The sequence below is a fragment of the Pleurodeles waltl genome, chromosome 2_2 (genome assembly GCF_031143425.1).
Source record: "Pleurodeles waltl isolate 20211129_DDA chromosome 2_2, aPleWal1.hap1.20221129, whole genome shotgun sequence".
NCBI lineage: Eukaryota > Metazoa > Chordata > Amphibia > Caudata > Salamandridae > Pleurodeles > Pleurodeles waltl.
The window spans coordinates 316,011,577-316,027,248 of NC_090439.1; the positions used below are offsets into that span (position 1 = coordinate 316,011,577).

The 15,672-nt window shown below is 41.1% G+C and overlaps 1 protein-coding gene across 4 annotated transcripts in view; it reads right to left on the reverse strand.

Annotated features, from left to right (window-relative positions):
* NFATC1 (nuclear factor of activated T cells 1) overlaps positions 1-15,672 on the reverse strand; it is a 395,649-nt gene that overhangs the window by 106,625 nt on the left and 273,352 nt on the right. For 2 of the 4 annotated variants that reach the window (XM_069219782.1, XM_069219783.1), the window contains exon 9: positions 10,036-10,728. In XM_069219782.1, coding sequence (XP_069075883.1) covers positions 10,036-10,728 — 693 coding nt within the window. The remainder of the gene's footprint in view (positions 1-10,035; positions 10,729-15,672) is intronic. The other 2 variants (XM_069219784.1, XM_069219786.1) reach the window with 1 other exon arrangement.

The following is a 15,672-nucleotide window of genomic DNA, read 5'->3' on the forward strand; positions in this document are numbered from 1 at the left end:
AATACAGAATGAAGAATATATACAAACTATGAAATATTTTAATCCACAAATAAATATATACATCTGAAATTACACTTTTAATGGGAAGGTTGTTGCTTTTCAAAATGTAGGTTTATGTCTAGATCCAACATATCACTTTCTCTTTTTTGCTCCTAATATGTACTCTCCCTTTTTTGGTGTTTACCAGTGTTTCAATTGAGGCCATCAATCGTCCATACTAGATTCTGTTTGCTGTACTTGCACTGCTCCCACAAATCAAAATAAAGAAACCAACTTAATTTTTAGCCTCTAATTTCAAATCCATTTACAGAGAGTATTAACATTTTCAGTTTTCCATTTTTATCTGCATATGCTATAGAAAATTAAACAATATTAGCAGATTAATAAACCATCACAAATTCCATAAGAAGGTGTCACGAACCGCTCCCCTAAGCCTTTGATCGTATAATATGCGAAGGATATTTTCATATAAGAAATAGTGGTTATTTCCTTGTTTCTTTAATGAAACCTAACCATTTCCTTGTATGTAAAAACATTATCGATAACAATATCATTTGACATAAATATTGTTTACAAATACAAGATGCAGACGATATTTATGTCAAAATATTTTGTACCATAATTAAGAATGTTGTGAACATTAATTAGGAGATCCGTCCCTCTTGGAGTATGAGTGCACCCTGCTTTCTTGTTGTTGTTTTATACATTTTCTTTATTGTTGTTCACAAAAGCATTAGTAAATGCACTTTGATTATGAGGCATTTTATTGAAATGGGCCTAATGAACCAATTTTGTATCGGTCATATTAAAAATAATTTATTATCTTCTAAGCTGCTGCTGACTGATGTATGCATGTTCAAGACAGAAAGAATGGTGGCAGATAATGGAAAACAAAGAAGTCTGTCAGCCAGAGCAGTTGGTAATATTAAAATATAATGCATCTGGTGGAATGTTAGATATTTTGTTTTGCCCATCTGACTGACTGTCATTAATATTTAAAACCCCTCTATGTCATCTGAACATATCTTCACGCAATGTCTGGCCGGATAACAAAAATCATTCTACGCATAGTTTTTTTAGGGGTGTTTGTAAAGAGGACCCAGAATGCATTCCATGGATTATGCTTTAAGGTGGCTTCAGCAAAACAATTTTCCCCAACCTTGGAGTTGATTCAAATCCATCCACGGATCAAGGTGCACCACACTGAAGAACCGAGAAGGAAAACAATGCTGTTTGCACTGATCTCAGGCCCTCACCCTGAAGGCGAGGTAAATCTAAAGTTAGGCATAAATGACATTTGTCGCTAAAACCGGAGTCTAGGATGTGCAAAATTACTGCACTACATAATTTCTTCCTATGGAAAATCCTCTAAGTGCAACCTGAAGAAATTTGTTTAGGTAAACGAGGACAGTAAAAGGAAAAATATGCATAACTTTGGTGTGGTACAACTACATCTGCACATGAATCTCCCTTCTGACCTTAAAAGCTCACAATAGAAAAGTACAATCATCCTAAGGTAACACTGCAAAATACAGTAACTGATTTATCCCAGGACAAATTTACTGCCAATTGTAAATCAGACAGCTACCAAAGTGCTGCATTTTGATTGACTCCTAGTCAGTCAATATCCATCAAAGAGATTCATTGCTGCTACCTGAGGGTAAATCGACTTTTCAATATGCCCTCTTCGCCTAACAGTTGTCTGTAAAGATCACAGAGTTCTAAGATAAAAGTAGACTGTTCACCTTGGTCTCATGGCCCCAGAATCAATAACTACCTGTAAGTGAACACCCTCGGATAATATTACATGAGTATATTTGCAGGTCTCAAGTATTTAGTACGAATGACCACATGACACATATTCACAATACCAACAGTTTCATTCATGTTATTTAATACTGGAATGTTCATAGTGGGGAGACAGACCCGGCTGCCATTACACACAACTTTAAATATTCTCTAAATTCAGGTAACATGCATATCCAAGCCATAAAGAACTGCTTCACGTTGTTCATAACCAATCTGCTCTCGCCTTCAATTGCCTATTTGTAGTTGCCCCTACTGCATGGACAACATATGTTTGTTCACTATTCCCTCTTAAATAAGGCATCTAAATATTTCCATAATGGAAATTATTAAAAAATAGGAGAGATTTTGGGTAATCTTAATAGACTAATGGAAAATGCAGAGATAAACTTGGCTGGGTTCAGCATAAACTTTGTTACTGACATCCAAGGAATAACACTTGCAGAAAGCAAGTAGGTTAGCCCACATGGCTGCCTGACAGACCTCTCTGATAGCATTCGAAGCAGGAGCTTTAAAGATTAAGACACAGATTTAAGAGGGCCCTGCGCCATTCTAACGTCATATTAGCGTCATTTTTTTACGCTAAAGATGTCCAAAAATGCTGCGCCATATTTGTAACCCTTTGCGCTACATTATGCCTGCACTGGGCATAATATATGCAAAGGGGGAGTTCCCCCATTAGGGGGCCCAAAACAATGGTGCAAAGAAACCAAAGAGATTTCTTTGTGCCTTTTTTTCGGCACTCTTAATGCCTGCTCTGAGCAGGTGTTAAAAGGAGGCTCCCATTGGTTACAACTAGCTCTGGGTGCTTTGCAGGATTAGCATAATCATTTTTGATGCTAATCCTGCAAAGTGCCGAACTATCTTAAAAATTTCTGACGCTAGTTCCCTACCTACTGCCATGGTGCGCCGTTTCTTAAATACGGCACACACATGGTGGCGTTAGAGGGGCGCAAGAAAAGTGGTGCTGCACTAGGTGCAGTGCACCTAGTTTCATAAATATGCCCCTAAATCTGACCAAAAAATAGCAATAATAGTTTCTGCTCCTACACAATGTACACCCTGCCTGGGTAGGGTTTCCTCACATTTCTCAGAGCAGAAGATACATACATATTAATATGGTGACAAACGCTGCCTGCGAGCCACCTCCTTTGCCTCTCTCAGACCCTGCACTGTCTGATGAACAAGTAATGTTTATGATGCACTTTACTGCCTCCCACGAGATATAAAGAAATTAGGGGGTGGTGCAAAGAGACTTGAGAGTCGTACACCATCCCCTTGTTCATCAAACAGGAAAGCTCCATTAGTAGGGAAGGATAGCCTTTGTCTCCTCTCTGGGAACCAAAACACATTGCTAAACAGCATGTGGTGGGATTGTTGTTTAAACCATTTCTACTTCGAGAACTGTCCTTAAATGCATTTTATGGTACACTCTGCATGAGGTAAAGGAGTTGTGTTCTGTATGTGGGAAAACATGTCCCAATAGTGTTGCTGAGTGTGAGGTGGGCTGCTATAAAGATACAGACTTAATTGGTATGGGGTAACAGGATAGTGAGAGATGATACAGAAGTATGAAGGTTAGTGGTTTGCTCAGTTTGGAACAGATGTGGAGGAGGAATGACAGAAACACAGACCATTCTATAGCAAAAACATTGGAACTTCTGCTGGTTGCCCCCTCAACGTAACTTTTAAATACAGGGAGTACTGACTGCACTTTGGATACACAAGTTGGTTCTACTGAAACTGTAAACACAGTGTATTGTGCTCCTACCGCCTGTTCACATTTTTCTGACATCATTTAAGTTCTGCTGGCAAGACCTTTCCTTAGAAGGAAGTATGTCAATGGCAGGGCTTAATTTGAGCCAGTGGATTCTGGTGCTCGGGACAGGTACTTAATTGTCAACACCGACATTCATAACAGTTTGAGACAAGGTGGTGCTGTTTGTGTAACTTAAAGACCAGCACAACAGTAGTTTATTAATTAAATATACATTAAAATGACTAATACTTCCCACCCAAGCCATTCTTATAGTTTTGGTGACCTAGAATAGTCTAAAATGTCCCACATGGAGGTGTATGATAGTAGTTGTGTCAGTACTGTCACTGGCAGCCCTGTTAGGGGCAATGGGTGGCGCAAGCTGCAGTAACCTCCTTGCGAGGGCCCTGTCATTTATTTACAAATTAAACACTTATCAAAGGTGATCCTACAAATCAGAGGCAGATTAAACAGGGCACTTAAGCTCATTGATAAGTGTGAGGAGTTAACAGAGTTGTTGCTTCTAAGGTGGTTCTGCGACCAATGTTCTTCCTGTTACACCCATTCTGGCGGAAGATTAATGGAAAAGCCATTTGCTTTGCTTCACTGCTATAACTATTCAGCGTAGAAAAGCATAGAGGAACCATTGCTCCTTGTTCTGCTGGTAGAGTGGTGCAATGCCATAGAAAATCACCAACATTGGGGTACGGCATTATGTTATGTGACATAACGAGGCATTCCCCGGACATGGTCTTCAGCAAAACTGCTGTGGCTAAGACAAAAAGCGTAAGCATTAGACGATCACCAATAGTTATGAGCACAAACAGTTTTGTGTGGACTGCATGTGAATTTATCAACGCTATTGGTTGTTTCGTATAAATGTATTATTAAATTTGCCTGCAGTGACCGCTATTAGTGCTATTTACATTTGGTTGCAGGAAATGGAATGGTGGTTAGATTGCACCATTTAATCTACGTTTCGTTATTGCTGGTCGTATTTGATGAATTAATATTTGGTCAAACGAATACTGCATGCACATTTAAATTCTGAAACATTCAACTAGCATTCACACAAAAAGTATTAGGTGGCATGCCTGCCCCCGAATAACAAAAAAAACACCACCAACCCAAAACTGTTTACATAATTCCACCCTTGGGGTGAGAAATATGCATTACTATTATTTTCTCACAGTCATTAGCAAGAAGCAGCAACCAGACCTGGTCTCACTAATACTCTTACTCTTAATCACACCAGCACACAGTCCGTATCCACATGACTACTTTCTACACACACCAGGCGAAAATGTACAACTGTTATAGGATACAAACTATTTTATGAGTTACCTGGGGACAGCTAAAAAATACGCCCTCTTATTGGGAGTCTGAAATCCCCAAATGGCAGACCTACAGGAGCAGGAGTTTTCTGTGCAAAAATGTTCTACTATGAATACTGTGATATAGAGGAAGATGCCTCCGTGTCACTTCCTCATGATCTATTGTTAAAACCTTGGACTCGTTTGCTAAATAAGGCCACTTTTTGAATAATAATAATCTACGTGTGGTCTCTGCAGGAGTATTATAGTGTACTGACACTCAAAAAATGTGTTTCCTGCATAAAAACACAGGCCCCATACCCCAAAGATATGTGTAACATGCACTGAATACCGAATGTCAATAAAGGGGCATCCCGTCACCCTGTTGCATATGTGTCTTTCATTCTAAGCCACATAAAGCGTATGCCACAGAGGCATTTTATCTTTCTTCTTTTTTGGCAAGAGATATTTATGTTGGAGAGTTTTCCTGGCAGCCATTTGATGTATTACAGCAGATGGTTAGGTTTGGTAGGCAGCAAATACGTATGTTTTAGCCTACTAGACAGCAGAATTAATTCTCTTAGATCCAACTTTCCTACCTTTCAATTTTTAGAGCAAACCCCGACCCTTAAAACGGTATTGTAGATTGGGTAACAGAAAGGAGAACAGATGAACCCCCCCCCACTCTCAGGAGGCTGGTGAGCTGAAGGAGGTTTCTTTCAACGGAATTGGAAAAAATACTGGTGGCATGCCACTCAAGGATACACACCCTGTCTCCATAGGTGCAGTCATTCCCTCATTCAGCTTATCTGAACATCTTCTGAGGATGCCAAGCTATAGCTGCCACCTGTCTTAACCACCAATGGAGAATGTAAAAACAGAAGCCTGAAAATGTGTTAGGTCTTATAGCCCATTACGGTGAACCTACGGCTCGTACAAAAGATATGTCAGAACCAATGCAGATCCACATCATCTGAGTACCATGCTCAAAATGACAGACACATCTCAGAATTTGAGGATCTGAAGAAATAAATCTACACTTGTTGTAAAAGACGCCTGCATCCAAGCATCCCATAGTCCAAAACTATCAACAACGCAGGAAATGGTCTACTGAAGAATGTCATAGAACTCCTGTGTTCTGCCAGTCATTACTGCTATCACAATCTGGACATGATGGTAAGACTACAGGTAAAGGTCACAACAGGTGCCCAACTATAACCTAAACAGAGAACACATCCCATTGGCTAATTGCAGCACACTTCTCCATGCCCAATGTTGAGTGGCCCTCAAACCCAATCCTTTTCAGGCCTACGTAGGTCAGGTCAAACTTCTACATGTGCACCGCCATTATAAAGTCCACATTGGGTAGGCTGGTCATAAGAGAAATTAAGGCTCTCATAGAGCATACATGGAAGAAAACATATCCAGGCAGTTATCCACGTAGATGGACATGTACTGTTTGAAACTTGTGATAATGTGAATCTGCAATGATGCTGAGGATTGTCTCTGCACACAGGTGTTTACAGTTCAGTGCAAGTTTGTCCTATGATAAACAGTAAAGGGGAATCTCCTCAAGCCCAACAGAAGAACACCCAGAGCTCAAGAGAGGCTAAAAGGACCTCCTTTCACTTCCTCAGACAAGTAGGGCATCTTCAGGCACACCGACCTGCTACACAATGAGCTATAGTGCCTTACAGGTTAAAAAGAGTTTGATTCAACACTCGCCTGGTAAAGCCTTATATCAACGCACAGCAATGGTAGTTTTATGGGACCTAGTGTCCCATAAAATGGACAATTGTGGCCGTGTCCAAATACTGTATATTATGGTGGTTGGATATTTCCTCCAGCCTGCTCCATGGAAGGGCTTCCCCATACAAAGCATATCACAATACTTTTAATCAAATTTGAATATAGTATCAAGCTTCACCACCGCCTTAAATAGAACAACACGGCATGTCTGAAAATCAAAGTGCTACACATTGTTTCGCTCAGTCGCTTCCCCTGGAAGCTGCTTTATTTCAGAGGTTCCACCGCACCAATTAGCATGAATGCAGACATTCAAAAAGCATTGCTTTTTCATGTCGTCAGAAATATGTTACATTAAATTATAAATCTATTCAGAGAACTCAGTATCGCATTAAGGGAGAGTTCAAAGTGCTTCTGGGATACTTAGCGGTGAAAGCTAAATCACAGTTCAGTCAGGTCACATAATCAAATTTCAGATTACCCCTTCATTAGGTGCAACTAATAAATCTTTTGAAACCAAAGGCTGACAAGTTCATGGTGGATTTTATTTAGCTTTTCTGTGCGGTTGCCTGCGATGACATCTTAATAACTGCCATGAAAGCATCTATCAATAAGCCTCAATTAACTAACGCAGAATGCACCAGCGCCATGAATGCCTCTGCTTAAACGAGACACTCAAGAAAGTCCTCAGATGTTCACTAGCGCATTCTAAGATGAAGTTTAGCACATTGTGCTTTTATTCACAATTATCATGTCCACTCTTGCGATATTTATCGTCCTCATATTAGGATGGCAATGCTCGGACTTCATAGTTCAGCTGGTTCGTAGAAAATGTACGTATTATTTTAAAACAGAAGTATACCTTCTGGTGAAAAAGAAGGCTGGGGCCTGTCCATCCTCTCCTTTCCTTGGGGTGGTTGTAGGGTTAAGGGAATTCCACACGTGCTTTTTAAAAGACGCATGACACCAGAGCCCACACCGACTAAATAAGCATGTGTTACAAAAACGACTTACATGGCCCTTAGCAGATTGAGGATCTGTTCCCAATAGAAATGTTTATGTCGCTGTTTTTATGTGTCCTACTTAAGAGGTGTTAGGTTAAAGAACCTCTAGACTACAAAACGACCTCTTTGCTGTTAAATGAACATATATGAAGGTTTTGTACCTTCTGGGCCTTTAGTCTACCCACGCCTCTTAATGTATTCTGTCCTCTGTCCAGTTTTTCTCAAAGGAAGTCAAAGCCTCCCCAACAAAATGTGGCATGTTTCATCATATGTATCTGATCGTCTAGGACTAGGGAGCATGCCTATATGTAGCAGTTTGTCATCCTTTGATGGGTGTGGTTGTCAACGCGGCAATCCTTCAGAGCGTCACTCCTGGTGCCCTTTAGTCCTTGCTTTGAATATCACCAACTCCCTTTCATCAACAGGGACACAAAGTAAAATTGTGCAAAAGTAGGCGAAAAAAATATTCAGACCACCTTATCACTTGTTTACAACTGAAAGGGTCTTGATACGAACCTCCATGTCTGGATGTCAACAAGTTTCAGCTTACAGAGCATCCACACGGCAGGGCAGCAGTCTTGTTTATTTTGTATATCCATCTGTGCTTGAATCGTAACACTGGTAAGAGTAATACTATAAAAGGATACATGGAATGCCCACGATGTTACATGTCCTATGTAGGGTGTGGTACTTCTGTTCCCAGATATGCTATTTCAACGTTATGCTTTTACTCCTCCTGGTGAGCATGTTTGACCTAACAATGCACAGTGTTGACACCATCTTCATGTGGTCTACTTTTCTGCAGTTAGCTTGCCAGATGAATCTTAACCAACAATCGGGTTTTCATATGGATGTACATAAAACATCACCAGGACTGATGTGTTGACAAATGCTTCTCACTTTCTGTGGGCACTTTGTATGCACGGAAACATGTCAACGCCCAGACGTGATGGATTTGTACCTAGAGCTTTATAGTTTAAAACATTTGGCACGGAGGCCTGATTAAAATCATCTAGCCTAACCTCACACATTTTATTTTGGTCCACTGGTGACAAATGAGAATTGGAATACTCAAAGTAAAGAATAAACATCGAAAAATGGGAGTAACTGTGTTGCTGTAGGCAATCAATGGAGGGGCTTTCAGTAGGTTTGATGCATTAACATTCCCCATGGCAGCAGAGAAAAGGTCACACACAGGAATGTTTAACAATGCTATTTAGGGCTACTCTGTGATGAAGCATGCCCACGGCTGGCCTTGGGTTTGGTCAAGCTGGAACCAGCAACACAAAAGGATGATGGACGGAGTGTTGAAACTTTTCAAACACTCACCCTCAGTCACAGATCTGGGTTTAATCCATCGTTCTTTTGCTCATCATGCCACCCCAGTTTGGACCCAGCCATATACAAATCAGTCTTGACTGTTCCCATGGGGAGCAGGGTCAAGACTGATTTGTATATAGCTGGGTCCAAACTGGAACAGCATGGTTAGCAAAAAACGATGGATTTAGGCCCAGATCTCTGTACTGGGGGTGAATGTTTGACATTGTTCAGCATTCCGTCCATCACGTGTTCTTTTTGCAAGCTGGAACCCGGCCCGGGGTGCCAATATTCCAAGGGGCACAGCAGGTGGCAGCCTGACAATGTAATGCAAACAACTGCTTGTCCATCCCACTTGGTCTCAATCAGGTCCCAATAAAAATGTTGTATTCAGCCCTTAATGTACCTCAGTGTAATTGTTAGCACCCCATCATCCCTATGCCCTCCTCCCATCTTCCTTACATCTCCTGCTGTCACCTGGCAAAGATCACCCCACCCACCCCCCAACAAACACCAAATTTTCTTTCTGCCCAGGGCGCTGTCCTATTCAATCCGATTAGGGCTAGCCCTGAGCATGCCGCACTACGTGGGAGAAGTCTCTTCCTTTGTGATTTCTGTACAAAATATAGAATACATTAATTGAAGCAGATAGACCATAGCCAACTGTTTGTAGTACAGGATTTCGTCGAGGCCATTACCCGAGACATCTTTTGTCTTTGTAAAGTTAAAGTCAACACTTTTAAGCTGTACTGTATCAAAAAACATTTGCACACGCATTTTTGTTGATGCCAAAATGGATTAAGAACACACGGTTATGATTATAGCAATGTGTAGATCGGGCATGCAGTGGTATCTGCCATGACTAATGGGCCTTGCAGCTTTAACGTGGAATTGTATTACTGCTGATGAGCAAACTTACAGTTGAGAGATCTCACTTCTTTTCCAATTCTAAGATGCCACACAAAGTCTGTTCATTTCCTCAAGTGTGTTAATGCACAAGCCACAGCTTATTTGGATGCATTTGTGGTTACCAACAACTTAGTGAGACAGCAACACGGTTAAATGCAAATCTCGACAGCCGTGGAGCACTTACCATCATCTAGGTACAACTGGTCCAATTCCTCAGGCTCCCGCTTGATTGTTACAGGAATAGGGGCCAAATTATCATTACTGTCCTTATGCAACTCAGGTAATGACAGTGGCGGACTGGTTGGAGATTCATTTCTGTGAACCATCTGCGGTTGGTGCTCTTGCTGACCCAGTGTGGAGGTGCGGGTCGGACTGCTGGATGGCACAAAGGTTGACTCTTGGGTAATAGACGGAACTGGAGAAGAGGGACTGTTGGGATAGAGTGTTTGTTGGTAACCAAGGGAACAGCTACTGCTCAGATGTTGACTCACCTGCGGCTGCAGCATGACGTGAGACGACTGATCTGGAGAACTTGGGTGCACAACTAGAGACCTGGGCACTTCCTGTATGGCAGACACGCCTCCAAGGGGCTGCAGGAGTCCAAGCTGGCTGTGACCGGGGTTCGTGATGCATTTGTTGTAAGCAGAGGGAGAAAGGTCATGTAGCTTTGGGCTTGAGGTGGGCGAAGACGACATGGCGCCACTTCTCTGGTGGCAGGAAGTAGGGAAGCCGGCCACAAGGCACGAGCCCGGATCGGGCGGCATCATGATCTGCTGGCCATAGTAGGGCTTTGCAAGTGGGTTCAGTCCGTGGTTAGCTGGTCCACAGGTTTGAGCAGGCTCGTAGTCATCGCTCGGCTCTGTTTTTATAATTGGAACTGTTGAAAGAGAAAAAAATAAAATAAACACAAGCTGCATATTGGTATGATCAAGTTGGCTTGTGGCTAGGATACCCTTTGCAAAACAAACATAGTTGTGAATAAGACTCTCTGTGTCTTTCGCCTCGCACTCCCACCCAATAAAAAAAGCGAATGAGTCACCAGCACAAGAAAGTTACAGCTGGTTCTAATATTGAGAAGGACTATTTTCTTTGGAATCTTCTCCAGCACTAATGTGCTACAAAAAATCTATTTGCAGATAGCCCTGATGCAGGATCAACCTCGGACCCCTGGGCTGCGTAGACTTGTAGCTATTGATGCAGGAATGTTAACTTGGACACGCTGCCTGCTTTTCCGCAGCTTCTGATGGCCTGCGTGATAAACGCCTGCTCACGGAGCAGCCTGGGAGGGGGACTAGTGTCTTTTTGACAGTTCAATTGAAATAAAACAGGCAAGATTTAAGTCTGCGACTGTAATATCAGAAACGCTGTCGTGGAAAGTAGACTGTTTAAAACTGCCTTACCCATTGTGATGTTTGAGGTTTGGATTTCAGCAACCTCACAAAAATATATTTTTATGGGTCTGTTAAGCAGTTGTACATCACAAATTTACCTAATCACACACTTGCACAAAAAATCTGGTTTCACATTATAGAAGGGCAACAGTTTGATCATGGGAAAATGCCATTGCGCCTTAAAACCCGTTTGTTCTTGTCAAACACTTTTAACAACCTTCATATTGAACCATTATTCTGTTCTTCGGCTGACCTGCCATTGTCTGGAAGGGAGATCTACATTTGGCAAATGAGACAGAGTAATAGAGAAGAAGCTGGAAATTTCAAAGGAGGCATTGAAAAGAAGAAAAAGGAAGATACAGGTGCAGAAGAGTCAGAAAGAAGAGTGAGATGGAGAAAAAGCCGCAAAAGAAAAGGGGAAGAGAGAGATCCCGGGGAGAGGTGGGGTGAAACAGGGATAGCTGCAGGAGAAAATATGTCGAAAACACAACAAAGAAGAGTGAGATAATGGGTAGCTGATTTAGGCAAGAGGTGTAAAGGACAACAAAAGGAGCTTTAATCACCGAGTTTGGCATAGGTGGTGCTGCTGCAAAAATTATAAAATTGTACTGTTGCGAGGTATTGAAAATACTCCTGTATGGGATGCATTGGCGGAGGTGTTTTGGGATGGTGGTGATACTCTCTGATAGGGATGGGTCACAAGCACAGCGGTATCAGGATTATGAACCTCAGAAGTCAAAACTGTGGCAAAGCCCCCTCTTTTAAGTATCTGTACGGGAGAATGATTCTTTGCGCAGAGTGGCAATAACCATTGTACCAGCCCTGGTGGTGGAATTGATGTTTTGTCACTCACCCTCCAACTCTTCACTGCCCTCACAATCGGGCCCACCCAGTGTAGCCTCCTACCAAGATATCAGTGTTGCGAGATTTGATTTGTGTCAACTTGCATGCCATTTCAGAGGAGAGCTTCTGCAAATTGTCTAGTCCCCATGCATCCAAAGAGGGCAATACTAGCACCTGACAAGATCCTCCCCGTTTGTCTTTACATTGCAGGTGAGATTATAAACTCTTTCACAACAAAACATCCCATGTGTGGCAACTATGTTAAGAGTGATAGAGTCCACAAATTGAGTCCTCACCCTCGAATGGTGCCAAAAAGTTATACAAGATGCTTTTTTTGAGGAGTTAACTCATCTTGACTTTCTTAAAACTTGTGAAACAGAATGCATCCTCACCGTGTCTTCATATTTAAAAGGACCCAACCCGCATGAAATCACACACAAGTCCCTTATCCTGCATGTTGGACAAACCTTAAAGCCTCACAACACGCTGCATGTCTGACATGATGTATCATTCTTGCTAAAAGCAAAGAACCCTTATTTCAGATTTAGTATTTAAAAAATACACACTGCTTTGTGCAGAATTGTACCGCTGGATTTCATTTCAGAAATGTTACTTGCCAAACCTGCCTCACATATACATCTCTTCCACCCAATAAAATGCAGCTTTTTAGAGCAAACCATCAAATGCAACTTGACATGGCAAAGCTTTCCCTTTACCATCCTATCATAACCTAACATCATTTATTGATGCAATGATGGTCTAGTAAAGGCTGGAGAAGGCAGCACCTCGTCTCCTCAATTTCCTGACTTTTTTATTTTTTGGCGAATTCGCTGTTAAGATATTATTCAAACATAACTCAATTGCAACTCAGCTGTTTCTTAGAATAGGATATACGAATTAAAATAAATTGATTTGCATAGCATTTATGTAATAATATATAAACCATGCATATCTGTATATCTATTATCTGTCTGTGGATGCAAACGGTGAATGTGTTTTGCAATATACAAACCTACATTTAACGAATAAGGATTATATTTAAATATATTTAGTCATTTCAAGATAATGAGAAAAAACAAACAAAGATACATACCTGCTAGGCATTAAATCGTAAATTAAGGAATACATGGATTGCTTAAAAGCATGCTGTCAATGTTACCATTACCATTTTGATCTTATCAAGTTGACATACGGGATGACATGTCAACTAAAAGGCATTGACTTGCGACAAATTAAAAATTGTGCAACACGATTTGGGATCACGTTATGTTTTATAAGAACTTTGAAGTGGCCTCCTGATTCCACGACCTCTTTGTAAATATAACAACGAATTGTACTCACACACATAAATGCAAATCAAAATGTATTTTTTGTAAAGCACTTCTATATCGCCGTGATGTAAAGGAGAAACTAGATTTAGAAAATATTCATGAAGATAATAGCTGTAAAAAATAGGTGAAGTACTTGGTAACTACAATTTAAAAAACGGTAGTTTTCACTGTGTAAATAAAAGGTAAGTCATTGTTTGGTGTTAAGGTGTATTTTTCCTATTGGTGTTGCTAACCAAAATTAGCCTCGAGCTAAAGGGGCCTGATTTCCCCCATCTACAGTCAGTCATGTCCACACCAGACTTGTGCCCTGATTACACTATCTCATAATCCCAATCTGAGTGATAATACGAGTTTCTATCCGAATCGCGATTACTAGACATGTGGTAATACGGTATCCTTAGGTCTTTCCTTGGTTACATTTCACCAGTGAAACCTAGCAGAATATGTCCACAGAGAAGTGTCAGGATGTGGAAATGCTCTGCGAGAAACAGTGGAGAAATACTGATTTATGCAATGATTTATCGCTTAGTCCAAATGATACTTTCATACCACTACCGGAAATTACTGTATCCTGAGAAATTGGCAGTAGCACTTTGTGCAGCACTACCAATGCGTTTTGCCTGGATGAGATGTAGTGTGCTATGCATGTTCCGAACTGCAGCAGAAGCCACATTAGTTGCACCGCCTGAAATCTGTCTCTCCAGTTCCTCAGATCTGACATACTTATATGATTTTTTTAAATGCAGCCCCTTTTCCACATGTAAGGAAAAAAATACTTTAAAAAATTAGTGTGTTTAAGAGTTGGCAGTGGTCCCTTGGACCACCGCTTGCTCCAATTCAAATTTTTATCCACAAAGGGAAATGGGACCCACGGGGACCCGTCCCCTTTGCAAATGGGTTACCACATAATTTGAGGAGTTGGTAACCTATCAATGGTTTGTGTGATCACAAACCACTGAAACATAGCATTGCAATTCAGAAATTGGAAGGAACGCCCTAAACACTCCCCTTCCAAACTGTGATGTATAATGTATTTCGAAACCCATTTTGAGAATTAGTAACCAGTTACTGAATTGCAAAATGAGTTAGTACACTTTTAAAACCCATTTATGGGTTTAAAACCTCGTGATTTAGTGAATGACAGGTTTTGCGACTTGTTCAAGAAAGGTGCCTCCACAGTTCTTCAGATCTGAAATACTCTGGAAATCAAGCTCTGGATGTTGTGTTTCCTCTGCTTGGCGGTAGTTTGCACTGACCACCCACCACCAGGAGACCTGGATGTGACAGTCTGAGATTGAAACACTGTTAAACCTCGGCTTTTTAATTGCAGTAGACACTTAGGAATGGAAACTTAGGGCCAGACGTACTCATATTTTATTTGCAAAAAGTGGTCACAAATTCTTCACCTTATTTTTGTGAATTAAAATCAGATTTTGTAAACTGACATATGTACTAATAAATCAGTTCGCAAAGATCATCTAGAGAGGGTTGCAATTTGACCTACCTTATGCATATTAAATTGTAACTTACTCCGACTGGATGTGACCACAACATAATTTGTTTTTTAGGTGCAGCCCATTTTCCTTAAAGGAAACAAAGCTGTAATTAAGAAATAAATACTTTAAAAAAATTAGTTTGTTCCCTTGGAGTACAACCTGCTCCCAAACATTCATTCGCAAAGAGAAAGGGGCCCAAAAGTTGACACTTAACCTTTGCAAATGAGATAGCACACCCTTTGAGGAGTTTGTAACCTATCAAAGGTTTGAAACCAAAACTGTGGCCACAAATCATTGATGCATGGTATTGCAAAACAGAATTAGGGAAGGAGCCCCTAAACTAGTGCTTAATTTGTAAGTAAAAGGGTGCCGGTGCTCAAAGCCCCCCTCTTAAACATGTGGCTGCTGCAATTAAATGTGTGAACAGGGAATACTGAGACGGCGTAAACCCAAAGCCATCTGGGGTCTCTTCAATCCATATAAAGCCACTCTCTGCCCCTTCAGCTCACTCCAGCAGCTTTCTACTTCCTTCCTTTGTGAGGCTTTTTCGTTTTTCTCTTTCTCCATCTTTCCCATATGAGGCTTTTGCTCGCAGCAAATGCTTGAGGCAGAAGAATAAGCCCCGGCCCGAAAAAATAAGTGCTGGTGCGCAGTACTGGAAACAAGAAGCACAAATTAAGCACTGCCCTAGACACACATCACCCATTTAAAAAATCGGTAACCAGTCACCTAATCACAAACTGAATTCAGTACACTTGTA